Source organism: Eulemur rufifrons, chromosome 20 (genome assembly GCF_041146395.1).
Source record: "Eulemur rufifrons isolate Redbay chromosome 20, OSU_ERuf_1, whole genome shotgun sequence".
Classification (NCBI taxonomy): Eukaryota; Metazoa; Chordata; class Mammalia; order Primates; family Lemuridae; genus Eulemur; species Eulemur rufifrons.
This window is the reverse complement of record NC_091002.1, coordinates 50790903-50816297: the sequence shown is the minus strand read 5'-3', so window position 1 is coordinate 50816297 and position 25395 is coordinate 50790903. Positions and strand designations below refer to the sequence as shown.

Here is a 25395-nt window from a genome sequence, read left to right as displayed (position 1 = left end):
GAGGTGCCCACCGCCCTCCTGCGGCCCCGCCTGCACTCACGCCTGCACCCCTGCTCGGGGAGCCCCCAGTAGCCGGGAGCACACTCGCGGCACTGGGGTCCCCCAGCCCCTGGTCGGCAGTGGCACTGCCCGCTCTGAGGGTGGCACTCGGAGCCCTCGGCAGCCGGTCCACAGGCACACGGGCGGCAGCCCCCACAGCTGTCGAAGCCGAAGTGTCCGTCCTGTGGGGATGGGCTGCTGTCAGGGCCCGGCCTGGTCCCCAACCCTGAAGACTGTTCCTCCACCCCAAGGCCCCACCCAGCCCTGCCTCTCCCAAGGCCCCACCCCAACAAGCCCCGCCCTCGAGCCCTCCCCCTCCCCACACCACGCCCAGGCCCACCCCCAGCCCCAGGCCCCATCGCGGCCCTACCTGACAGCGGTCACAAAGCAGCCCTGTCACTCCTGCCTTGCACAGGCAGCGCCCGCTGTGGGGGTCACAGGCCTCCGTCCCGCATGGGGCGCAGTCACACCCTGCAGAACGGGGTCCTGAGGACAGCCCTGAGCCCGCCCACTTCCTTCTGGAAGCCCTCACACACCCAGCCTGTGGCTTGGCACTGCCGCCTCCCTGCCCTGTCTGGTCCAGGCCTCCGGGGCCACGCCGCTGTCCTTTCACGGTGCCAGCCTGGCCACCTCCACAGCTGCCCCCGCTCGGACTCCCTACCACAGCCGCCTGATCTGACGGGCCCGGCCATGAGGCCGGGGCTCTGACGTGGGGAGGCCCCAGCCATAAGCAGGAAGGGGGCTGCCTGGGGGGGTCTGGCCGTGAGCCCAGGTCCGGCCTGGTCCAGGTCCGTGTCCGCTCCGTCCGGGCTGGGCCCCCACCGGACACACAGCCTGCTCCGGGGGTAACCCCGCTGTCCCCCTGCTGCGCGCGATCCCTCCCCGGGTGCGTCCCTCCCGCCGAGCACCTACGGGTGCAGTTGCCAGGCAGCAGGGCGTTGCCGTAGAAGCCGGGGGCACAGCTCTCGCAGCGGGGCCCGGTGGTGTGGCGCAGGCAGCTGCGGCAGGCGCCTGTCAGAGGGTCACAGTCGCTGAAGAGCAAGTTGGGGTCACCGTTGCCGCTGCAGTCGCAGGGCTGGCAGGAGCTGCCCAGCACCAGCGGGTTCCCGAAGAAGCCTGGTGCACACCTGGGTGGGGGGAGGGTGCCATCAGTGGCTTGTGCCCCGCCCCCGCCCGTGGCATCCCGTGGCAGCCCCACCCCACGGCCGTCCCCAGCTCACCGCTCACAGGAGGCCCCGGCGTAACCCGGCTTGCAGAGGCACTGGGCGTGGCCACCTCGCAGGACGCAGCCCTCGGCGAAGCTGCAGGGACCGGTGGCAGTGGTGGGTCACTACGCATGCACGTGGCGCCACCTGGGCGAGCACCCCTGTGCTCAGGCTGGGCCGGGTGTCGGGGTCCCTGCCTAGCAGCCCCACCCTCTCGGCCCAGGTCCCCAGAGAGGCAGCGTGAACCCAACCAGCCATGGGACACCGAGGCTCAGGACGGGGTATGGAACGGGAGTGGCTGCCTCGGGGTCCCGCCCGCGGGCTGGCGCGGCTTACTTGTTGGAGGGCACCGCGAGGGGACAGGGGCAGCTGACGCAGGGGGCCGTGGGGTCCCCGGGGCTGCTGCTCACAAAGCCGGCCTGGCAGCGCTCACAGCGGTCCCCCTCGGTGTTGTGCTGGCAGCCCTGGGGCAGAGGGGACAGTCAGTGCCCACAGCGGGGGCCCCTCAGCTGCCCCCCGCCCTACCAGGGCACCTCCCTTCTCCCTGGATCTCAGTTTACCCTGATGTGGCTGCACGCCTGACCCGTTAGTGAGCGCCCCTCCCCCGGGGCCCCACTCACCACGCAGACGCCAGAGCCGGGGAGGCAGCGGTCTGAGTGGCCGTGGCACTGACAGAGAACGCAGCGGCCCAGGAAGAGGCCTTTGATGTCCCGGTAGTAGCCGGGGGCACATTCCTGGGCGGGGGGTGGGGGGTGTCAGGGGTGAAGAACGGGGAAGGGCCGACCGCGGGGGGGACCCGTGTTCAGCAGCCCAGGGCTGGAGGTGCAGGGGCACGTGCCCGCGGAGCACGGCCACCATGGGGTCGGAGGCTGGGCCACGGTCAGGACTTCCCGGCCCCGACCCGCCGAGGTGGGCCAGGCATCTGGCCGCCGTCCCCAGGCACGAGGATGCCCTGGCTAGGGAGGACCTGGCCTGGGGCTGGTGACGACCCCTCCATGCGCTGGGCCTCCTGCCGGGGGTGGAAACCGCGAGCCCCTCACACGGCAGGAGCAAAGCGAGCGAGGACAGACAGATCAGCGGGTGGACGGACGAGAGGCAGGTAAGGGAGCGGGCGGGGGGCTCAGGTGACGTCGGTCAGGATGGTGGGCGGTGTCGAGGGGTGGAGGGTGGGTGAGGCCGGCTGTGTGCAGGGAGGGGCGGCAGGGCCAAGCAGGCCCGCGAGGTGTCAGGAAGGCAGGGCGGGGAGCAGAGAGCAGAATGGGGACGGGTGGGGCAGACGGAAGGGCAGGCGCGGGCGGGGGGACAGACAGCCTCTCGGCCCGGCGCCCGCCCTGGCCAGCTCACCTGGCACGAGTCCCCACGGTAGTTGGCAGGGCACATGCACAGCTCCACGTTGCTGGCGGGAGGTCCCCCCGCCACCTCGCCGGCCACCTCCAGCGCCACCCTGCGCAGGGAGACGGCCGAGGAGGTCTGCGAGAAGAGCGCGCGGATCTGCAGCTGCTCCAGGCCGGCCAGCACCATCATGAGCTCCTCGCGGGACACGGCATTGTGGGTCTCCATGTGCCGGAAGTTCCCCTGCGGGTCCAAGGTGGGGCTTCAGGGGGCCACGACCAATGGGGCAGCACAGGGATCCCAGAACAGACCCTCCCTGGCCCCCTGTAGGGGACAAAGAGCCACAGAGATCACAGGGGCAGGAGGTGGCACGCGCAGCTGTCACCCACGGGGACAGCCAGCACCGAGCGCCCTGCCTTGCCCCACGTACAAAAGTCAACTGCAGATATGTTAAGAATCCAAACACACAGAGAAAACATCTTTGGCGTGTAGAGGAAAACATACAAGTGTGTTCTGATCTCGGAGACAAAAACTTTCTCAAACGAGACACGAAACACCAGCTGCGAGCGAAAGCTGGGCACATTCGAGTACGCGGGACACAAAAGCCATTCGTCAAGAGCTACCGTGAGGAAAGAACAAGTGACAAACTGGGGGGACGGTCCCTGCTCCGAGTCTGACAAAGGGCACGTGCCAAGAACGACACACACTCCTGCAGGAAGACGCGCAAAGACCAACGAGTCCGGGAGGAGCCGGCAGGAGAGGCCGACAGGCGGCTCAAAGGAGGAAGCCAAGCTCCACCAAGCAGCGGACACGGACAGCCGCCCACCCACCGCTGGTCACAGACTCACACACGAGCAAGAGCGTGACACCGCGAGTGACCAGACGGAGGAAGCCGGACGACGAGTGCGCGGACCCACTGGCCACCCGCCCTCCTATTCCTCGACTCTGTTTTCTGTCATGGAGAACAGGCACAGAAACCGGGGCCCTTCTGGACCTGGGTGCCCGGCCCAGCCCCACCCACCTCCACCAGCTGCAGCTGCCCGCGGTGAGCGTGGCCGGGCGCAGGGTACACCGGCTCCAGGAACGTGATGCTCATCTGGTTGCCCTGGGGAGGCACGTGGGCCTGGTGAGGGCCGGACGCTGGGCTGGGCCACTGTCCTACGGGGCCAGCTGCCTGCCCGCCTGCCCGGTCCCCCCGACTGCCACCTGCAGCACCACGTCCGGCCGGCTCTCTGTGGGGATGAAGACGTCTCCCCGCTGGGTCTCTGAGTGCAGCTCATAGCGCAGGGTCCCCCCGTAGGATGACACCTAGAAGCAGGACAGAGGGAGATGACCCGGCTGGACCCTGGTCACAGGCTCAGGGCCCGACGGCAGTGGTCTCACCCCCAGCACTGGGCCCCGGGCCAGGAGCTCCCCACCCCTCTGCCCCCTCCCAGTCCTTCCAGGTCCCGGCTGTCCTGGAAGTGCCCTCCCTAGGCGCGACGCCCCTGCGTACCCGGTCCCCCAGGTAGGAGGGCGGGGCCTGCCAGTACAGCTCGGGGAAAGCCTCGGGCACGAGCCGCAGGTCCGCGTGCAGCAGCTCTGTCTCTGCCCGCCGCTCGTGGGGCACCTGCCGGTCGCCGCTCAGCAGCACCCAGCCCTCCATGTCCACGAACTGTGGGCGCACACCGGGGGTGCACAGGGTGGGCGCCCACACCCACAGGCCCCACCGTGCATCCCAGCCTGCCCTCCCCGAGAAGGCGACACCCTCAGCCCCGGCCCCCGTGGCGCACCTCCTGGCGGGTATAGACGGAGCTCCTGCAGCGCTCCGTGGCCCCAAAGCAGAAGCAGCGGGTGCAGCCTTTGGGGTTGGCAGCGTCGAGGGAGAAGGTCCCGAGGCGGCACTGGTCACACCTTGGGCCCTGCACGTTCTCCTGTGGGCAGATGGGTAGTGAGGTCAGCCGGCCGTGTGCAGGGTGCCCGACCCCACGGGGCTGTCACCCACTTGCCCACGGGGACAACTCCGCCAAAAGCTTCCAAGAAGCTCCCCTTGCCCAAGGGTGTCATTTCAGCTGACCTTGCAGTGACACTGGCCCGTGAGGGGGTCACACACTCCGGGCACAGTGCCCGCCTCATGGCAGTTGCAGGGCCGGCAGCTGGGGAAGCCGTGGAAGCCCGGAGCACAGGTGTCACAGCGGCGTCCAGCCACATTGGGTCTGCACCTGCCAGGGGCCAGGAGCCAGCTGAGCCCCCTCCAGCCCCGGGTCACTGACGCTGCAGTGGGAGCCCGCAGGCGTCCCCCACCCAGGTGGCATCTTCCGAGAACTGCGGGAGGTGGTGGACCCAAGGAGCCCTGACTGGGGCAGGGCAGGCGCCAGGACCTGCTGGCAGGCGGAAATGCCGTCCCCAACCCCAAGACGGCCAGAGGCCGCGGCAACGCCTGCCCCGGGCTCTCACTTGCACTGGCCGCTGTCTGTGTCGCAGGCGGGGTCTGTGAGCTCCTGGACCCCGGGCCCCGAGCAGTTACACTCCTCGCAGCCAACCAACGGGTGGCAGCCGAAGGTCTGCGGCTGGCACAGCAGGCAGTCGGGCGGGACGGTGCGCGGCGGGCAGATGCACTGGCCCGAGAGCTCGTCACAGAGGCGGGCGCCGCAGTCGCAGGCTGGAGGGGTGGGCACGAGGCTGCCTGACACGCTGCCCCCCTCACGCCCACTCCGAGGCCCCGACTGCCGCCTGGGGGGCTGTGTTCCCGCTGGGCAGTAGCTGCCCCCAAATCGATGTCTAGCTGGGGGTGGGGCAGCTGCAGAGCACCTGCCGGTCCCAGAACCCCCCGGGCAGCCCGAAGGTGGGGTGGGCATCCCGGGTGCGGGCCACAGCTGCCTAAGACCCACGGCAGGGCGGGGCAGGGCCACCCGCCAGGATCCGGAGTGTTCTGACCGCTGTGCCTACGCTTCCTGGCTGAGCCGCCTCCACTGGGAAGCCCCCCTTGAACTCACTGCCAACCCCCGCCCTTGGCACTCCCAGGCTGGGCACTCATACTCACGCCTGCAGTTGGGGAAGCCCCAGTAGCCGGTGGCACAGCGGGAGCAGTCGCGGCCGATGACGTGAGCGCGGCAGGGACACTGGCCCCCGAAGGGCTCGCATGTGGGGCCCACGGCACCCACTTCGTGGCAGCCACAAGGCCGGGCCCCGTTGTTATAGAACAGGGAGAGGGAGGCGGCAGCCTTCCGGCAGAACAGGGTCGAGCTGCTGGGGCTGCATTGAGGGGCAGGAAGTGAGGCCAGCGTCCCACCCAGGCCCCTGCCAGGCCCCGCCCAGGCCCCACCCAGCACCCCGCCAGGCCCCACCCAGCACCCCACCAGGCCCACCTGACGTGGTAGCCCTGGGCAGCACATTGGCTGATGAAGTCATAGGATTTGTCTAGAGGCTCCTCCCTGAGGTAGCTGGAGCTGTAGGCGTCCTCAGGGACCACGAGTACGTAATCCTAGGGGGTCAGGGAGCGTGGCCAGAGCCCACAGGTGGGCAAGGCAGCGGGAGAGGTGCCCAGGGACTGGCCAGGCACCTGGGCCAGAGGGGCCGACCTCAGAAGCCAAGGCTGCAGCGACGTTGATGATGCTCCCGGCATCTGCCCATGTGCCCACCTGCTGGGCACGCCTTCCTCCTCCCTCTCCCATCACCCAAGCCCACCTCCTCTAGGAAGGCCACCATGACCAACAAGGCCCAGGGGGCTGGTGGGACAGTGCCTCGGCTCAGGGCCCCCTGGAGCCTCGCAGGCGGATCTGGGGGCCTCCAGAGGTAGAGGCTGCTGCTCTGGCACCTGGCACAGGGCTGGGCCCAGTAGGAGACACACCGCGGCTCAGTGACCCATGGTGGATGTGACAAGCATAAGGACAGCCAGGCCCCGAGCAAGACACCAGCCTGGACTCACCAGCCAGAGCCAGCGGCCCTCGGGCACACGCACGGTCACGGTGAGCTCGCTGTCGGTCACATCCAGCAGGGCTTGGCCCTCACACACCACCAGGGTGCGGCAGCCATAGCCGTGTGGGCAGAAGCTGGTGTTGGCGTGGCCTGGAGGGGGAGGAAGGCGCGGCTGGGCCCCCACACCCACCCCGGGGCCCAGGACGGTCCTGAAGACACCGGGGTGGGGACACAGACGGGTGGTGCTGGGGCCACCAAGGAGCACCCACGCGACATAGGTGATCTGCCCGCTAGGCAGGCTCATTGCGCCATGTGTGTCAGCCATGGTCACATACAGAACCCCTCAGGGCAGTCCCTGGGCGTGCTGAGAATAAAATACACTTAAGGACTGTGTGACTCACCAGCTGGTGCCCTACGTCGTGCTCTTGGTTCACTGTGTGTGACAGGAGCACAGTAGGGACCCCGATGGCCAAGGCAAGTATGGGGGTGGGGGTGGGGAAGGGGGGCAGGGCTGCCACCTGGAACCCTGGGCACCCAGTTTGAGAACCGACAGCAGGACAGGGCTATGTGGACCCATTGCTCATGGCCAGGTGCCACAGGCCACGCCGTTATGCATGTGATCTGGCCACGTCACATGGCGCCACCCACCCAAAACGCTCACCCTGCCAGACGCGGCCCCCGTTGATGAGGACCTCCACGGGGAAGGTGGGGTGGGCCGGTTGGTAGCTGTGCAGCAGGAAGGCATAGCGGCCCAGGGCGGGCACGTGGGTGGTGAAGACCACAGTGCCCTGCGGGGACAGGCTGTGGTGAGCGGCAGGGCCGTGGGGCCCCAGGACGCCCGCGCAGCCCCGTGTGGTCGGGCCGCCGCCCTGGGCACCGAGGGCTCCACCCTGACGCACGGCCCTGGCCCAGCCCGGCCCTCACCTGGGGGTGGCGCAGCAGGGTGGGCTCCGTGTCGAGGTCCACGGCGGTGGGGGGCCGCGGCTGGGGACTGGCTGGGGGTGTGCCCGGCGCAAGCTCCTGCGAGCGGGTCAGCGGGAGGCCAGGCGGCAGCGGCAACACCTGGCAGTCCCTGAGCACGACGGGCTGGGGAGGCCTCGGGAAGCGCGAGGGCAGGCAGGCGGCGCTGCAGGAGACGGAGAGTGAGCCCGGGCCACCCCGACCCCCGGCCCCCGGCCCCCCTCGCCCTGCTACCTGCTGGGCCCGAAGGTGCCGTGGCTACTAATGCAGTGCACCCGCGGCTCCACAAACTCCGGGCTGAATTCCTCCACGGGCACCAGGGTGACGCGGTGCTGTGGGCAGAGACCAGATGCTGTCATGCCGGGGACAGGTGGGCAGGAGGTGCAGGTGGTGCGGGCATGGCTGGTCCCCCAGCTCAGACCCCAGGAGGCCTGTCCGAACTCAGGCATCTGGCTGAGTCCGCCCCGGCCTGCTCCAGCCGCACAAGCCCCTCCCTGGACGCAGCACCGAGTGGCAGTTCCCAGGGCCCGGGGCCACTCCTCCTCCTGCCGCCCCTCTCTCGAGCCTCCGTGCCCCACAGGACCGGCACAGGCCACCCTCAGCAAGCACAGGTCGCAAGCGGGTGTCCCCTTCCCTGTGCCATCGCTGTGACGCAGGTACGCACGGAACCAACACAATAAAGGCAGTGAAGGGCTTGAGTCCTGAAGCCCTGCAGTGCCACACAGCAGCAGGCAACATCCGGACGCGACAACTCAACAGAACACACTGTGATTCATTTACAGAACGTTCCAGAACAGGCCAATGACCAATGCTGTCTGTGCCAGGAGGTGGCTGCTTTGGGGCGTGCGGGGTGGAGCCCTGTTATTTCTGGGCGGGGGCACAAGAGCAACGTGGGGCGCTGTGACCACCGGGGCTCTCCTGAGCGTGAAACAGCTCGATAGGAAATTGGAAACGACCCAGTCTGTGAGGTGCTGGGGAAGCGAAACCGCGGGGGATGGGTTCTGGGAGAAACGCCCAGGGCAGGCGGCTGTGACGGGGTGGGGGACTTGGGATCCTAGCACAGTCCTCTTCTGAGAGAGGCTGACCCCCCCGCCAGGGCCTTACCAGGAAGAAGCGCGCCTGCTCGGCCGCGAGCCGGACGCTGGCCTCCGAGTCCACGAGGAAGACAGCCAGGTGGTCCCGGGCGTCCAGGGCCGCGCCCCGGCACAGGGTGCTGCGGGGAGGGGCGGTCAGCGGGCGGGCAGCCCTGGCCGAGCCACACACCCAGCCCCACCCCGGCTGCCGGCCCACCTGTACGGGCAGGGGTGGAGGGCGAGCAGCCCCTGCTGGGAGGCCCGCTGGGGGGTCTGCACGGCCACGCCCAGCTCCTGGCGGGCATCCTCATTGGCGTACTCCACCACCAGGGCGTAGCGGCCTGGCCGCGGCACCATCACCTGGAGCTGGACGTCCACCTGGGGGAGCGCAGGGTGACCATAGGGCTCCCCACCCCGGGCCTGCTTGGCACCACTGAGTCCTGGTGCCCAGGACAGCTCTGGGGAGGGGGAGGGACTGTTCGAGCCTACAGACGGCGCAAAGGTCACGCTCACGGGGACACATGAGCCAGGCTCTACCACCCGGGGCACTGCCTGGCACACCCCTCCCCCGCACCTGTGTCCTGCCACAGGACCCCACCCCTGGACCCGGTTCCTTCGTGCCACCCCTCCCTGGGGTCCCAGGACACGCACGTCACTGCCCAGGCAGGCGGCCAGCAGCGGGTGGGAAGGGCTGAGCTGCTCCGTGGGGCAGGGCCGTGGCAGGCTGTTGTCGTGGCGACATAGGGCCTCAGGCCCGGCAGCCGAAGGGAAGCCATTCAGGGGGAGGTGGGTGTAAAGGAGGCAGCTGGCAGGACACAGGCTGTGGTCAGCACAGGTCCCCAGGGCCTGTCGGGGGACAGTCTGGGCACAGTGGGGTCCAGCCCTGCCCCAGTCCTGCCCATAGTCCTCACTTCTCCCCGGAGCGCTGGGCAGAGGGGCGGTAGGTGCAGGCCTCGGTCACCCGCAGCTGCAGGAGGGCCGCCTCGTAGTAGGCGCTGGGCAGCAGAACCACGTAGTCCTGGCGGAGGGCAGGAGGTAGGTGTGGCGCCACCGGCCCAGGGCCCGCCCCACCCCTCCCAGACCCGCACTCACCAGGAGCACCCCTTCAGCCTCCACGAGCAGGGCCCAGGTGCCGGGGTTCAGCACAAAGGGCTCCCCAAAGCCTCTCTGGGGCACAGTGACGAAGGCAGGTTCCGTGCTGGGTGGGAAGGCCACGGGCTGGCTCTGCTCTGTGCCTGCGTGGGGCGTGGGGCGTGGGGCGTGGGGCGAGACCCCTGAGCTCAGCCCTCGGGGCCACCTGGGCTGCACCTCCCCCACCCACACCTGGGCCCGGGCAGGGCCAGCCCTTGGCCCCACTCACAGTTGGCGCAGGTGGCAAACTTGCCCTCCTCTCGCATGGAGACCCGCCCGCTCACACTCGCGGGCCCGCGGTTGACATAGCGGAAGACGAGCCAGAAGAGGTCGGGGGAGGTCAGGTTCAGTCTGGCCACGATCCTGGGCTGGGGGCAGGAGGACATCAGGTCACCCTCCCTGGCCACTGCCAGCCTGGTCCTGGGCCCTGAGGGCACCGGTCCCCACCTGGATGGGCGTCATCTGTGCGTAGCCCCTCCAGCTGAAGTTCTCGAACTCAAGGGGGTTGAAGCCAAAGCGCAAGGCGTGGCCCTCGGGTGTGGCTGCCTCCTCCAGCTCCAGCCGCAGGTGGTGCAGGTCGGGGAGGTAGTGGTCCCTCGCAGGCCTGGCCGCGGCAAGAGCCGGTCAGGGGAGGCACTGGCCCCACGCAGCTGGCTGGGCTCCGCAGGGACAGCTGGGACCCCTGTGGGCCCATGGAGAGGGACGCGGGAAAGCCCAGAGGACACGCTATGCCCCCAGCCCCCCAGCCAAGCAGGGCACCCACTCGCTGCAGGTGGGGCCCTGCGTGTTGGGGCGGCACCGGCAGGCGCCCGTCCTCGGTTCACAGCCCTGGCCCAGCGCACCACCGACGTCACACCGGCAGCCTGCGTGGGAGGGAGGAGGGTCGGACGCTGCCCAGGCCCTGCCCAGCGGTGGGCCCCCCAGTCCCCAGCTCAGGGCCCTGCTCCTGCCCTCACAGATAGGCCCCCGGTCTCGCTGAGGGCAGCAGCAGCCGAGCAGCTGACTTTCGTGTACCCGCAGGGCTGCCTGGGGCTCTTGGGACCAGAGTCCAGGCTGAGGGCCGGGACCGATCATCCACATCCGCCCCGGTGCAGGGTGGAGGGGAGGGGGCCGTGGACAGGGCAGAGGCTGTCCCCCCTCTGCCCCAGCACAGGCTGGCTGGGCCCCAAGAGCCGCCCAGGGGATGCCACTCCAACACCTGGGCCTGGTCGTGCTCAGGCCCACCTGTCCTCCCAGGGCCTCAGCCTCCCCCGGTGTGAGCCCCCAGAAGGCAAGGGTGTGGTCTGAGGACCGAGGAGGGGTGCTCACTGCGGCAGCCAAAGTAGTCAGCCCGATCCAGCCCGAAGAAGCCATCCTTGCACGCGGCACAGGTCTGGCCGCACACGTGGGGCTTGCAGAAGCAGTGGCCGTCGTCCTGGGGGCCAAAGTAGAAGGTGGGAAGGGGTGGGGGAGGGTCTCGACCTGCCCCGTCCAAAGCCCCCAACAGCTTGGTCCTCAGACTCACCAGCCGGCACTCGGCAACTCCACCCAGTGTGCCCCTGGGGTCGCAGCTGCAGCCTAGGAGGGCAGAGTGGGTGGGGGAGGGGCGGGAGTCACAGGGTCAGAGGGGCAGGGGATGGGGGTAGGGGACGGGGGGCCAGGAGGCCCCACCCCCAGACCTCCCTAGCACCCCACCTCCCACCAGGGCAGACTCACGGGTGCAGCCCTCAGGGGTGCTGGGGCTCAGCCCCCAGAACCCGGGTTTGCAGCGGTCACAACTTGGCCCCTCCACGTGAGCCCGGCACGTGCAGGCGGCCTGTGCCTAGGAGAGGAGGAGACTGCAGGTCAGGGTAGGTCCCTTCCCTCCTGCCCACAAACCCTCGCCCCAGAGCCCTGACAAGGGGCAGGCATCTGGGGCGGGGCAGAGGACCAGCCCCAGGAAGGGACGGCCAGCAGCAGCAAGAGCGGCCGTTTCGGGGGGCTCAGGGCTGGGCCGGGCCCTGGGGCTCACCTCGGGAAGGGCAGGATCAGCTGGAGCCAGGCCGGCAGGGTGGCAGGAGCCTGCTGTGGAGAGAGAACCGAGCCAAGGCCATTCCTCAACGACCGACCCTGAAGGCCAAGGCCAAGGCCACCAGGCCCAGCCAGAACCCACAGCCCCCTGGGAGCAGAGCGCCCACGCCCACCACATGCGTGGCAGGTGTGAAGACACGCACCTCCTGCCCCAGCCCCCACCTCACATGCTGTCAATATGCACACAAGCACGCACCGCACACGACACTGCGCACAGCATGTGGACACGCATGAATGAGCACACAAGCACACATGTGAACACATGAACACTCGCCCACTACATGTGAACATGCACAAAGAACAGTCATACGAACATGTGCTTCAACACTCACTAAGCACCCACACGTACAGCACACAGACGCGTGTATTGTCTACAGTGTGGATGCGTGTTCACTCACACAGTGTGCGACAGCCAAGCGAACAGAGTACACGAACGAAGTCACGGAACACACAGCACATGGACACACGTGACCAGAATCACAGGAGCACAAAGCATGTGAACGATACACAGACACGCGTGGCAGGTACAGCGCCTGAGCGCACAGCCCCGCTGCCTGTCCCTGGGCGCTCACCCTCGCAGTAGGGGAAGTTGTAGGTGCCAGGCACGCACGTGTCACATCGCAGCCCGGTCACACGGGGCCGGCAGCTGCACTGCCCACTCCGGGAGTCACAGGCTGCGTGCAGGGCGCCGTCGGCGGAGCAGTGACAGGCTGCGGGAGGCGGCAGGGTGTGGGTGCACAGTGGGGGCTGCGCCCGCCCGCCCACACCCCCCCGCGGCACTCACGGACACAGTCGGGGAAGCCGTGGAAGCCGGGGCTGCACTCCTGGCAGGTGGTGCCCGCGTAGCCAGGGCGGCAGCGGCATAACCCACCCGCGCCGCAGAGCTGGTCCAGGGCTCCCCGGGGGTCACAGGTGCAGGCTGCAGGGACAGTGGGGTCAGGCCCTGGCACCACGCGGTGGCCCAGCCCCTTCCCGCCCGGCCCTCTGCTCACCGAGGCAGTCGGGGAAGCCGTGGTAGCCCGGGCGGCAGCGGTCACAGTGAGGGCCGGCAAACTCGGGCCGGCACGGGCAGTGTCCAGCCTCGTCGCAGCCTCCGGGCAGCGTCCCTGCAGGGCTGCAGCCGCACACTGCGGAGGGGAGGCGGCGTCATGGCAGGCCAGGCCCAGGCGCCCCCACCCGTGCCCGCCCGGAGAGGCACCACTCACGCTGGCAGAGAGGGAAGCGGAAGTAGCCAGGGGCACAGCGATCGCACGCAGCTCCCTCGAAGCCCACCCGGCACGCGCACTGGCCCGTGTCGGGGTCACAGCGGCCATCTGCCACTCCAGGGCTAGAGCACTGGCAGGCTGCAGGGAAGGGGGGCCAGACACTCCATCAGAGGGCCGGGTCCGCATCCGCCTCGAGGCCAGGGCAGGGTGGGAGGAGACGGGGCTGGACTCAGGGCAGGGTGGGGGGAGACGGGGCTGGACTCAGGGCAGGGTGGGAGGAGACGGGGCTGGACTCAGGGCAGGGTGGGAGGAGACGGGGCTGGACTCAGGGCAGGGTGGGAGGAGACGGGGCTGGACTCAGGGCAGGGTGGGGGGAGACGGGGTTGGACTCAGGGCAGGGTGGGAGGAGACGGGGCTGGACTCAGGGCAGGGTGGGAGGAGACGGGTTGGACTCAGGGCAGGGTGGGGGGAGACGGGGCTGGACTCAGGGCAGGGTGGGGGGAGACGGGGTTGGACTCAGGGCAGGGTGGGGGGAGACGGGGCTGGACTCAGGGCAGGGTGGGGGGAGACGGGTTGGACTCAGGGCAGGGTGGGAGGAGACGGGGCTGGACTCAGGGCAGGGTGGGAGGAGACGGGGCTGGACTCAGGGCAGGGTGGGAGGAGACGGGGCAGGACTCAGGGCAGGGTGGGGGGAGACGGGGTTGGACTCAGGGCAGGGTGGGAGGAGACGGGGCTGGACTCAGGGCAGGGTGGGGGGAGACGGGGCTGGACTCAGGGCAGGGTGGGAGGAGACGGGGCAGGACTCAGGGCAGGGTGGGAGGAGACGGGGCTGGACTCAGGGCAGGGTGGGAGGAGACGGGGCAGGACTCAGGGCAGGGTGGGAGGAGACGGGGCTGGACTCAGGGCAGGGTGGGAGGAGACGGGGCTGGACTCAGGGCAGGGTGGGAGGAGACGGGGCTGGACTCAGGGCAGGGTGGGAGGAGACGGGGCTGGACTCAGGGCAGGGTGGGGGGAGACGGGGCAGGACTCAGGGCAGGGTGGGGGGAGACGGGGCTGGACTCAGGGCAGGGTGGGGGGAGACGGGGCTGGACTCAGGGCAGGGTGGGAGGAGACGGGGCTGGACTCAGGGCAGGGTGGGAGGAGACGGGGCTGGACTCAGGGCAGGGTGGGAGGAGACGGGGCTGGACTCAGGGCAGGGTGGGAGGAGACGGGGCAGGACTCAGGGCAGGGTGGGAGGAGACGGGGCAGGACTCAGGGCAGGGTGGGAGGAGACGGGGCAGGACTCAGGGCAGGGTGGGAGGAGACGGGGTTGGACTCAGGGCAGGGTGGGAGGAGACGGGGTTGGACTCAGGGCAGGGTGGGAGGAGACGGGGCAGGACTCAGGGCAGGGTGGGAGGAGACGGGGTTGGACTCAGGGCAGGGTGGGAGGAGACGGGGCTGGACTCACGCTGGCAGCCTGGGCCGTAGAACCCCGGGGCACAGAGCTCACAGTGGGCGCCTTGGAAGTTGGGTTTGCACACGCAGCGTCCCACCCGTGGGTCCTTCCGGCAAGCGTTGCCCTGGGTCCCGGCAGCGCTGCAGTCACAGTCTAGAGGGGCGGGCGGGGGCCACTCAGGTGCCCGCAGACCCAGCCTCCCCACTTGGAAACCTCCCTCCACAAACCATTTGCTTGCGCTTCTACACAGCCCTGATTAGAAACTAAAAGAACAAATATCTCAAGAGGGGGAAGCTGGTGTTTTGGGAAAGCAGTGGCATGCCATGAAATGAGGACAGCTATAAATACTTTCAATTAGTTGTTGTAATGTAGATTCCAAGTTAACTGCAAGTATTAACGTGAAAAGAAAAAGAGTAAAAACAAGATCATAACAAGCTGCAAAGAAAATTCTAGTTTCTTCATAAACAATTGTAGGAGTTGGGAAGAAGGAAGATGTTAAATGTCTTAACTTAGGCACGAAAGGAGGGTTGTGAATACCATTTAATCTTAATCACTGATGGAAATAAAGGTTTGACAAACATTTATTGAAAACGTAAGGGAAAGGACCGGTCAGGCCAGAACACGGAAAGGGGATCTGCGAGTCCTCCCCAGACGGAAACAGACGGCAACACACAAATAAGCAGACCAAACTCTCTTTTGTTGCTCAAACTGACAATAGGCAGAAAAGAAAAAATTAAAGCAGAAAAGGAGAAACGACACGGTAAGGGCAGGAACAAGCCCCAGCCGACGGCAGCAAGGACCATGGATGCGCCAGACGACGTCTCCTTTCGTCACATAAAAACCAAAACGCATCGGTTTGAATAAAAGGAAACGCCAGCCAAAGACTCTTGAACAAAGGGCTCAGGTGGGTGGAAACCAAGAGCTGTGCGAAGGGACCGGGCGGTGGCAACGCGGAGCTGAGCGCAGACAGAGTGTCAGACGGGGCAGGACGCGAGGCCGCAGCATTAACGGAGACAGAGGGACGCTGTGCGCTAACTGGGACCCGCCACCCCAGAGACGCAGCAAACAGGAACCTCCAGGGGCAGGACAAACGAGGTCTTGAGGTGCGCAAACCTAACACTATTAAAACCTCGAGGAGAATCTGGCAAAACGGTGGTCGTAGGAAGACTGAATACGCTGTTAGAATGTGACAACTCAGAGACAAAAGCTAAGCAGGGACAGAGAGGATATAAACAGCATAATTAACAAGCCTGCTTTAATAGAGAGAAACTGGTATCCGGCAGGGAACACACAGTCCTGACAAATGTTCATGGAACAATCTAAAAATGGTCATATTCTAGGTGAGAAACAAAGAAAATCTCAAATTCCAAAGACAAAAGGCAGAAATCGTCAGTATACCAAATCTGACTATGATGCAATAATACTAGAACCGAACAGCCGTGACAAAGGACAAAAGGGAAATCTCACCACATGGAATAAAAATAGACACGTGAGTCAGAAAGAGCAAAACCTGAAATCATAGACTATTTTAAAAAGAACACGCATCTCAAACCCTATGGGATACACCTAGCCAAAGCTATACTCTGAGGAAAATTTATGGCTTTAAACTTAGGTTTTCCAACCTCAGCACATTCTGGGCTGGATACCTCTTTATTGTGTGGGCAGGGGCTGTCCTGTGGCCTCTACCCACTAGACGACAGTTACATCCACTAGTTGTAACAACCAAAAATGTCTCCAGACATTGCCAAATGTTTCCTGTGGATTTAAATCACCTGAAGCTGAGAATTACTGCTTTAAACACTTTTGTTGATTATTAAGGGAGACTGAAAATAAATAATTCAAGGGATAAAAGAGTAATAAAGAAAGTAGATAAAAGGAATTAAAGATTTTATTTCAAAATTTATTATGTTAGAAAGCAACAGCTTTCCCCTAAACTAAACAAACAAAAACCCCAGCCGATCTTACCAATATAACCTTAGCTGCACTTCAAAAACACCAGTAAATTCAACAAACCTGTTATGTCTGATCAACAAAGAAAAGAAACAAAGAAAATAAAAACAGACGATAATAGAAAAGAAATGAAATTTTAAAGTTACAACAGAATGTTGGACATAATTTTATGCCAATACCTTAAAAAAAATCCAAACAAAATAAAAAATTTGCTAAGAACATATATAGAACCTAAGTTGACTTAAGATGAAATAGAAAACTTAAAAAATACGATAACCATGAAAGAAATCAAAACCTTAATCTAAGATCTCCATTGAAAAATAAGCATCAGGACCAGACGTTTTTATAAGTAAGTTCTATCAAACTTTTAACTAGATGATGTCTGTGATTTTTAAACCGATCTGGAACATAGAAAAGCATGCATCATTTCCCAAGTATTTTATAAAACCAAGACAGAAGCTCTCTCATGCAGTCACACTTGTGAACAGACACAGACATCTGTGTCAACACAGGGTCCACATGAGGAAGGACGCTGACACATTTCATCGCATCACGAGCAGAGCAGAAGTGAAACCCCGCCGCCGTGGATAGCCACCGAGCAGGTACTGTGGGCCAGTGGGGACGGGAGAGACTGCCCACAGTTTACACCAGGAATCAGCAGACCGCAGTCCGAGGGCCCCTCTGCCGGCCTTTGTAAATAAAATTTGCCTGGAACTCGGCCAGGCCCGCTTGTTTATGGCCTGTGGCCGCTTTCGAGGGACAACCTGCCACGGCGGAGCCTCCACAGGGACCACGTGGCCCTCGAAGTCAACATTCACCATCTGGACCTTTCCAGACAACATCTGCCAATCCCCGGTTTACACAACTGACGACACACTAAACCTTTCAAAGTAAAAAAAGAAAAAAAAAAAAAAAAAGCGATCACAGAACAGCGGGTGTGAGAGAGCCCTCGGCCAGGGGCGCCGCGGAAGGCGACCGGCTGCAGACCCGGGAGAAAGCGTCGGCAGACCCCCCCAGACGTTTAAAAACTGGGCACATCACAAAAAGCTGCCTAAAACACAAGGGGCGCAGGACCACCCGGGAGAAAGACACGCGACTCGTGAGAAGCAGACGACATGACAGACGGGGGAAGAGCTCGTCGCAGTGGGTGACACCGAACGCCGGCGGTGAGTCATGTCCGCGAGCGACTCACGCTGCCGGGCGCTCAGAGGCAAAGCAGAAAGAAACCGATCACGCGAACTAAGACAGCAAGCGGACAGTCGGGATTCACCCTGCACGTTGGTCAAAGTGCGGCTAGGATCCGCGAGACGCCGCCGACACCGAGACCCCCGGACAGTAAAACGCGTCATCGTCTCACGTCCTTCGTGAATGGAAACCCTGTCGGTTACGCTGTGACGCGCCACCGGCCCGAGGACATGTCCCAGCGCCAGAGACACTAAGGGGGGAGGCACGTCTGAGTCGAGGAGGATGTCGCCTGCCCGCCGAGCTGACGACAGCCGTCGGGGTGAGGGCACAACAGCGTGACCGCACGCCGGCAGACTGACTTTGAGAGCCAAACACTAATCTGCAGCCAAACACGTCCCCAGATATGCGAGTTTAATAACCCAGAACCTTCTTCTAGGAAACCGTCCGACAGAAACAAGACCCCACATGGTGTTGGCTGCAAGGACGGTGACCACAATGTCATTTAAAAAATAAAACAAAACACAAAAAGGACCTATTTCCCTCTTCAAGCTATGAGGGAAAAAAAGGAAAGAATCTACGTTCCTAATATTGAAGGATTGGTTAAATAAAAGCTGCACCGGTCCCTAGGACGTAGGCTCCGCGGCAACCTGTTGGCAGGTTGCGTGGTGCAGATACGGTCACGGGACGACACGCGTGTGCACCTGAACATCTGCGAGAGCGCACGTGCGGAGAGGGTCCGGACAGCGTGAAGAGGGGTTATTTGCAGGTGGTTCGATTCCAGATAACCTTTTTCTTTGACTTTTTGCTTACCTGTATTTTTGAAGGTTTTCCAGTGTAAAAAACACGCATGATTTGCATAAACAGAAACAAACCAAAAACAAGTGACCACGGTGAGAATCCTCCCTCTCTGCAGGGCCCTGCTGCCACAGTATCAGCCCCAGGGCAGGACCGGGACCCTGGGGACCTCGGGACACTTACTCACAATCTGTCCGGCTGGCAGCACCTGCTCCCCGGTGTCATTGGGGGAGAACGAGGGTACGGCTGAGGACAGGAGATACCGCGTGTCGGCCAGGGTAGTCCCAGTGTCCCCCCGGCCACCCTGGGTCTCTCCACACAGTTGGAGATGCAGGCAGGACAAAAGGGCCCCCCCGGGTTCCCTCACCCCACAGGACACCCCAGGGTCCCACAGGCGGCAGGCAGAGGCCCTGGCGGGCGCTCACGGTAGCAGTGCGGGAAGCCCACGAAGCCCGTGGCGCACGAGTTGCACAGCTCCCCCGCGAAGTTGGGCCGGCAGTAGCAGCGGCCAGTCAGGTCCTCACAAGTCCCATCGGTGAAGTCCGACTCGCAGCTGCAGCCTGGCAGGGACCAGGGCCGGGGGCAGGTCAGCCCGGAGCCTGCAGGCCCCAAGGGGCTGGCGCCAAGATGGGGCCGTCTCTGTCTCCCCAACATGGGCAGTGGGGACGAGGCTGTGGCCGGGACTCCCAGGGTGTGCCAGGGCCCTGGGGTCCACCTGAGCCTGGAGGGCTTCCCGGGCAGCCCTCGAGCTCAGGACGTGACCCCAGAGCAGGCCCAGAGACACCCCTTCCTGGGCAGCCCCCGAGTCCCAGGATGCCCCCGGCCAAGCCCACTCACGGCGACAGACGTGGGGCGAGTCCAGCGGCTGGTCCGGGGCGCGGTAGAAGCCGGGCAGGCAGCGTTCGCAGTTGATGCCGGTGGTGTGATGCTGGGGGCAGGGGTGGAGCTGCTGAGTCCAGGAACACCCCCGCCCCACATCGGGCGCCAGCCCACCCCAGCCCAGCCCTGCCCACCTGGCAGTCGATGCAGACGCCTCCGCCCTGGTAGGTGCCGTCCTGGCTCTGGCTGGCGCGGCGCCGGGCGACCTCGGGGTCGTAGTAACAGTCGTCGGCGTGGCCGTGGCAGTTGCAGGCTGGAGAGGAGGGGCTCAGCTGTCAGCACGCCCTCCACAGCCCTGGGTGCCAGCAGCACACGCGTGTGCACGGGGCAGGCGGGGCACTCACACTGGCACTCGTTGGCACTGTCGGCAGTCGCCGGCTCCCACGGCTGCTGGTTGAAGCCAGGGCAGCAGCGGTCACAGGAGCCCCCGCAGGTGTTATGCTGGCAGGCGCACTGCAGCCTGTGGGGACAGGGGTGGCAGGTCCTCAGTCCCCACCTGGAAGGGACCTGTGGTCCCCTGTCCTCAGTTTCCCTGGCTGTCAGGCAGCGTGCATGTACCCAAACACCAGCATCCCCCAGCCGCAGTGGCTCTGGCCCTACTGCCCCGGCCTCAGGGAATGGATAGAGGTGAGAGGACACAGAGAGACCAGTGTTACGGTGGCCAGAGCTGTGGAGTGTGTCGGTGGGTGGGCAGGGCCCAGAACAGGGCACCTCTGGCTAGGGCAGGTGGCCCTTGCCTGTGGGTCAGCCTGGAGCCCTGGAGCCTTCAGGATTGAGCTGTGGCCTTCCTACCGTGGCCAGGACCCAAGCCCAGGGCCCCCAGAGCCAGCTCCAATGGAAGGCGTATCAGCACCCCCAGGCCCACGTCTTACTTAGCAGGCAGCCCTGTGCTCGGCCAGACACCCCCACGCGTCTAAGACACCTCCCCAGGGGCAGGTGGCCAAGAACTGCTTTCTCTTCCAGCTGGGGTAGACACCAGGTTGGAGGGCTGGAATCCTGCCTGCCATCCCGTGGGCAAGGGGACAGCTGGTCAGACACGAGGCCTGAGGTTGGAGCCACCAACTGCTCAGAATGACCCACGACAAAGCCTGGCCTCCTGGCACACACCAGCAGCAACTCGGCCAGGAGGCACAACCCTACGGGGCTCTGTCTGCTCGGGGGCTGGAGGGCTGTGTGTGCCCCCAGCAGGACCCCAGAGGGTTAGAGACCCAGAGCCTCAAACCACCCAGCTCTAGTCCCGGCCCCCACAGGGGTCCACGGAGCCTCGGGAGTCAACACCACTTCTGCTCAGAATCCAGAAACATCTGGAAGGGCCAGCCCCTCAGTGCAAGAGGGACTGGGAAATAAACTGCCCATCAGCACAGACGTCAGCAAAGAAGCCGTCTGTCCTCACCCCACCTCTGAGGATCCACGACAGGGGCCTGAAGCTCGTGTTTCATTTTACAAAAGTCTACGTGGTCAGGCACCCCGAGCCAAGACGTTAACGTAAAACGTGGTACCAGGCTGGTGACACCCGGGGGTATTTAAGCAAAAACTCTTGAAAATCCACCCTAGAGGGGTCCTTCCCAAGCCAGGACACGCGGGAACACCGAGATAAAACCCCGCTGAAGACCTCACAGAGAAAGGACACGGCAGCATCAACAGACACAACCAGCAGCAGGACCAGACCCCGAGAACCTCGTATGACGGAACAGTATAGCAGAAGCTGTAAAAAAGCGTTTAAAATGATCATAAACACTCAGCTATGAGGAAGGAATGATGAAGATACGACATCTCTATGGTTCTCCTGGAGAGAATCGGAACCCATTATATTAAGTGAAGTATCCCAAGAATGGAAAAACAAGCATCACATGTACTCACCAGAAAATTGGTTTCCCTGATCATCACCTAAATACAAATCTGGGAACGACACCAATTGGACATCAGACTGAGGTGGGGGTTGGGGGAGGGGATGGGGGGTATGCCTACACAATGAGTGCATTGCGCACCGTTTGGGGAGTGGTAACACTTGAAGGTGCTGACTCGGGAAGGGGGGTGGGGAAGGGAGGGATATATACCTACATGATGGGTGCAATGCGCACTGTCTGGAGAACAGACACGCCTGGAGCTCTGACTTGGGGGGAAAGGCGGTACATGGGCAACGTATGTAACCTGCAATTCTGTATCCCCCCATAACAAGATGAAATAAAAAAAAAAAAAAGAAAGAAAGAAAAAAATAAAATAAAATAAAATGATCATAAACAGAGAAATCTCCAACACAATAAAAAACACAATGCTACGAAAAATAGGCAGATGTGAGACAGAACCAATCAGAAGTTCTGAAATGAAAAATGAAATTAGACTCGATGAACGGACTAAGCAGCAGATCAGACGCAACAGGGGAGAAAGAACGGAAAGTACGAGAAACACAAGACAGAGGAAGCCGCGAGGCGTGCCCGTCTGCGTCTGGGGAGGGGAGGGGACCGGCAGAGAACGGCTAAGGACGGTCTTGAGTTAAGGGAGACGGTCTTGAGTTAAGGGAGACGCGTTCTCAGACTCAAAAAGCACGAGCCTGAGTGAGAAACAACGCTGGTCCTCGCCCAGAGCAACCCCCCAGAGCGCCCCCGAGAGGAAGACGGGCCAAGGACTGACACTGCGGTGACAAGAGCTCTCCCCAGCACCAAGAGACGTGGAGCCGGTGAAATGACGTCTCCAAGGCGCCGACAGACACTGGCCTCAACCGAGTGTTCCGCAGTCAGCGTCGCCCGAGAGCCAGGGAGACACGGCCGTTTTCAGACAATCGCCGAGAGACTGTCCCGAATCAATCAACTAAAGGACACATTCAGGAAGAAGGAAACTGAGTTCCCAGGGATGCGGCGAGAGACAAGGGACAGCAGGTGACTCCGTGGTCATTGGCGGTGGAACAAAGCCACAGAGATACCACGTGGACAGGAGTCATCGTCCTTGGCTGTGTCCGGGGAGGCAGCGGGACGGCTCCCCGAGTCTGGATTTGGTTAAGTCAGGTTTGCCCGCTGAGAGGGAGAGGTGACCTCCACGGTAACAGAACTAGGAAGGAAACTCAGAGGTAGCCACCGAGAGAGACAAAACCTCTGACCCCCAGACGAGGGAAAAGGCAGGAGCACAGGTGGGGTCTGGTGCGGCGCTGGGCGGGTCCGAGCGCCGACCTGGCAGTGCGGGTGGAGACGCGAGGGGGGTGGGGTAACGCGCAGAGCCCTCCCTCCCCACAGCAGAGCACGGGTGGCAGGTGACGCGTGCACGGAGAACAGGGCAGGCTGAGCCTTTGGGACGCTGTCTGGTGGGGTGGTAGCGACAGGGGCTCTGCTGGGGTCTGTGGTTCTGGGAAAGGTGCCCCGCCCCACCCCCACGTCCCGCAGGCCGGTGGCTCCTCCCCGGCAGGCCAGGGCAGGCCCCGGCCCCCGCCTTCCTCTCGTCTGAGGCCAACTTGGCCGCGTGGTGGGCTCTGCTCCCGAGTGACGCTTTCTCAGCAGTGCTCCAGCTCAGCACCTGGGGCTACACCGGCCCGGCCCCAGTCCTCTGGCTCAGGCGACCACGCCACTCCCTCCAGGCCATGACATGTGAGCCTGGGGCTCACATCTCTGCTCAGCACCGACCACCAGAATGGGGTGGCCTCCGCCCATCCACCTCCTCTATAAACTGGGGCGTGATGGAGCAGGGAGACCCCAGCAGAAGGCAAAGCAGAGGCCTGAGCCCACATGTGACTCTGAGGTGCCAGAAATGGCGGGTGAGTCTGCCTGCTCCCTGCAGGGGGTGCCTGGCAGCGGGGTCCAGGAGCCTGGTCACGGGTTCCCCATCGCAGCCTCTGCAGCACCTCCCTGGGCTGCTTCCGTCCGGCCCTCACCTGCCCTGTCCCCTCCAGCGCTCAGCCCATGGGTGCCGCGTGGCACCACTCTGCATGTTTCCTGGCTGCCTGGCCACGTACCCAGAGCATAGCACGTGTCAGGAGCTCAACGTGCAGCGGAGGAGGGCGGACCCCAGGAGCCCCGGGGCTGCTTCCAGGCAGCCTGAGCCTGGTGCCAGGCTGCGGTGCCAACCCTAGCTGAGGACTTAGGTGGGGACTCAGGGGGTGCCGGGACCCCCTGGGGGATGGCCTCAGGCACAAGATGTCTGATGGCAGCTTGAAGATGCAAATTCCTGGGCCCTGCCTTCCTGGGGGCTCTGGGTGGGGCCCAGGAATATGCAGGCACCGAGAAGGCCGCCCTCCCGTGCCGGGGGAGCCGCCACTGCCCGCTCCGTGAGCACAGGGCACGTCGGATGGCGGCGTCGGCTGCTCCCTGGCTGGGCCTCGCCCCTGCCCGTGGTTGGGGTGAAGGTTGGTGTGGGGGCGGCAGGGATGCCTCTGTGCGCTGAGGACAGGCTGCAGGAGCTGGGTGGAGCCCAGTCCACCTTGGGGACGCCGACGGGCACTCTGGACCGATTACCCCGATCTTTGACCCCCCCCACGGGGCCGGGGCGTCTGCTGGGTGGAAAGGGCAGCTGGCGTGCGGCCCAGAGAGCCCACCTGCGCTGGCAGCAGGGCACCCCGAGGAGGCTGCACACAGCTCCACCTCTCACCTCACGGTGTAGACAGGGAAACCGAGGCCCACAGGAAGTAAGTTTGGGTCATACGGGAAGTGGGGGTGGGGGTGGCAGGCAATGGAACCTGGCTTCCTGCCCCGGAGTTAGGCAGGGACTGGCGGGGAGCCTCTGGCCTCAACGCCAAGGGGCCTCACCTAAAGGGGGCCCACCTAAAGGGGCCCCACCTGAGAGGCAGGAGTGCAAGGGGCCTCAGCTGAAAAGGGCTTTGCCTGAAATACCCTCAGCTGGGGGTGGGGGGGGCCTCAACTGAGAGGGCCTGCGCTCAGAGGGGCCTCACCTGAGAGGGCCTGCGCTCAGAGGGGCCTCACCTGAGAGGGCCTGCGCTCAGGGGGGCCTCACCTGAGAGGGCCTGCGCTCAGGGGGGCCTCACCTGAGAGGGCCTGCGCTCAGGGGGGCCTCACCTGAGAGGGCCTGCGCTCAGGGGGGCCTCACCTGAGAGGGCCTGCGCTCAGGGGGGGCCTCACCTGAGAGGGCCTGCGCTCAGGGGGGCCTCACCTGAGAGGGCCTGCGCTCAGGGGGGCCTCACCTGAGAGGGCCTGAGCTCAGGGGGGCCTCACGTGAGAGGGCCTGAGCTCAGAGGGGCCTCACCTGAGAGGGCCTGCGCTCAGGGGGACCTCACCTGAGAGGGCCTGCGCTCAGGGGGGCCTCACCTGAGAGGGCCTGCGCTCAGGGGGGCCTCACCTGAGAGGGCCTGCGCTCAGGGGGGCCTCACCTGAGAGGGCCTGCGCTCAGGGGGGCCTCACCTGAGAGGGCCTGAGCTCAGGGGGGCCTCACGTGAGAGGGCCTGAGCTCAGAGGGGCCTCACCTGAGAGGGCCTGAGCTCAGGGGGACCTCACGTGAGAGGGCCTGAGCTCAGAGGGGCCTCACGTGAGAGGGCCTGAGCTCAGAGGGGCCTCACCTGAGAGGGCCTGAGCTCAGGGGGACCTCACGTGAGAGGGCCTGCGCTCAGAGGGGCCTCACGTGAGAGGGCCTGCGCTCAGAGGGGCCTCACCTGAGAGGGCCTGAGCTCAGGGGGGCCTCACCTGAGAGGGCCTGAGCTCAGGGGGGCCTCACCTGAGAGGGCCCTCATCTGAACACGGCCTCATGTGAGAAGGGCCTAAGCCGAGCGGGGCCCCGGCAGAGGGGACCTGACATGAGAGAAGCCTTACCTAAAGGGGCTGTACCTGAGGGCGACCTAAGGTGAGGGGGACCTCAGGTGAGGGGGACCTCAGCCGAAAGGGCCTCACCTGAAAGGGTCCGAAGGGTCCTTGGCATCGCAGACATCCGCGTGGCCATGGCAGACGCAGCGGCCGCCGATGCTGATGTCCTTGATGCTGTAGTAATACTGCACCGCAGGCCCGTGAGCGCCAGGCCCAGACTCACCTCCCCCTCTGCCCCGCCCCCCCCGCCCCCCCCGCCCCAGGGCCTCGGGCCCAGGCTGTTCCCCCCCCCCCCGCCTGCTCCTCCCCCGTCTGCCAGGGGCTGCCCCACACGCCAGACAGGGTGGGCTCACCCGGCGTGTGACCGTGGGGTCCCGCAGCGCCTTGCCCATGAGGTGACCCAGCAGCGTGTTGGTGCGCAGGAAACGCAGGCGGATGTTGGTGGCTTTGGTGAAGTTGCGCAGCAGCGGCGAGTAGGAGAAGTTCATGGCCCCCGGGCGCCCGTTCACCAGGGACACCACGATC

At 64.5% G+C, this 25395-nt stretch overlaps 1 protein-coding gene across 1 annotated transcript in view; it reads right to left on the bottom strand.

Moving 5' to 3' along the window:
• LAMA5 (laminin subunit alpha 5) overlaps nt 1-25395 on the bottom strand; it is a 48390-nt gene that overhangs the window by 10366 nt on the left and 12629 nt on the right. Inside the window, exons 5-47 of the mRNA XM_069495790.1 lie at nt 25224-25394; nt 24958-25055; nt 19480-19595; nt 19270-19388; nt 19094-19184; nt 18682-18816; nt 18440-18502; nt 14339-14479; nt 12892-13029; nt 12679-12813; nt 12471-12605; nt 12259-12396; nt 11628-11680; nt 11333-11438; nt 11142-11194; nt 10946-11051; nt 10401-10500; nt 10085-10241; nt 9867-10005; nt 9599-9741; nt 9418-9524; nt 9158-9311; nt 8724-8884; nt 8538-8646; nt 7668-7765; nt 7398-7599; nt 7135-7261; nt 6484-6623; nt 5924-6039; nt 5599-5810; nt 5013-5217; nt 4633-4777; nt 4349-4489; nt 4072-4230; nt 3783-3884; nt 3598-3681; nt 2589-2819; nt 1865-1978; nt 1581-1708; nt 1260-1340; nt 952-1166; nt 410-510; nt 41-221 (exon numbers count right to left, since the gene is read on the bottom strand). Of these exons, the coding sequence (XP_069351891.1) occupies nt 41-221; nt 410-510; nt 952-1166; nt 1260-1340; nt 1581-1708; nt 1865-1978; nt 2589-2819; nt 3598-3681; nt 3783-3884; nt 4072-4230; nt 4349-4489; nt 4633-4777; nt 5013-5217; nt 5599-5810; nt 5924-6039; nt 6484-6623; nt 7135-7261; nt 7398-7599; nt 7668-7765; nt 8538-8646; nt 8724-8884; nt 9158-9311; nt 9418-9524; nt 9599-9741; nt 9867-10005; nt 10085-10241; nt 10401-10500; nt 10946-11051; nt 11142-11194; nt 11333-11438; nt 11628-11680; nt 12259-12396; nt 12471-12605; nt 12679-12813; nt 12892-13029; nt 14339-14479; nt 18440-18502; nt 18682-18816; nt 19094-19184; nt 19270-19388; nt 19480-19595; nt 24958-25055; nt 25224-25394 (5650 nt within the window). The remainder of the gene's footprint in view (nt 1-40; nt 222-409; nt 511-951; nt 1167-1259; nt 1341-1580; nt 1709-1864; nt 1979-2588; nt 2820-3597; nt 3682-3782; nt 3885-4071; nt 4231-4348; nt 4490-4632; nt 4778-5012; nt 5218-5598; nt 5811-5923; nt 6040-6483; nt 6624-7134; nt 7262-7397; nt 7600-7667; nt 7766-8537; nt 8647-8723; nt 8885-9157; nt 9312-9417; nt 9525-9598; nt 9742-9866; nt 10006-10084; nt 10242-10400; nt 10501-10945; nt 11052-11141; nt 11195-11332; nt 11439-11627; nt 11681-12258; nt 12397-12470; nt 12606-12678; nt 12814-12891; nt 13030-14338; nt 14480-18439; nt 18503-18681; nt 18817-19093; nt 19185-19269; nt 19389-19479; nt 19596-24957; nt 25056-25223; nt 25395) is intronic.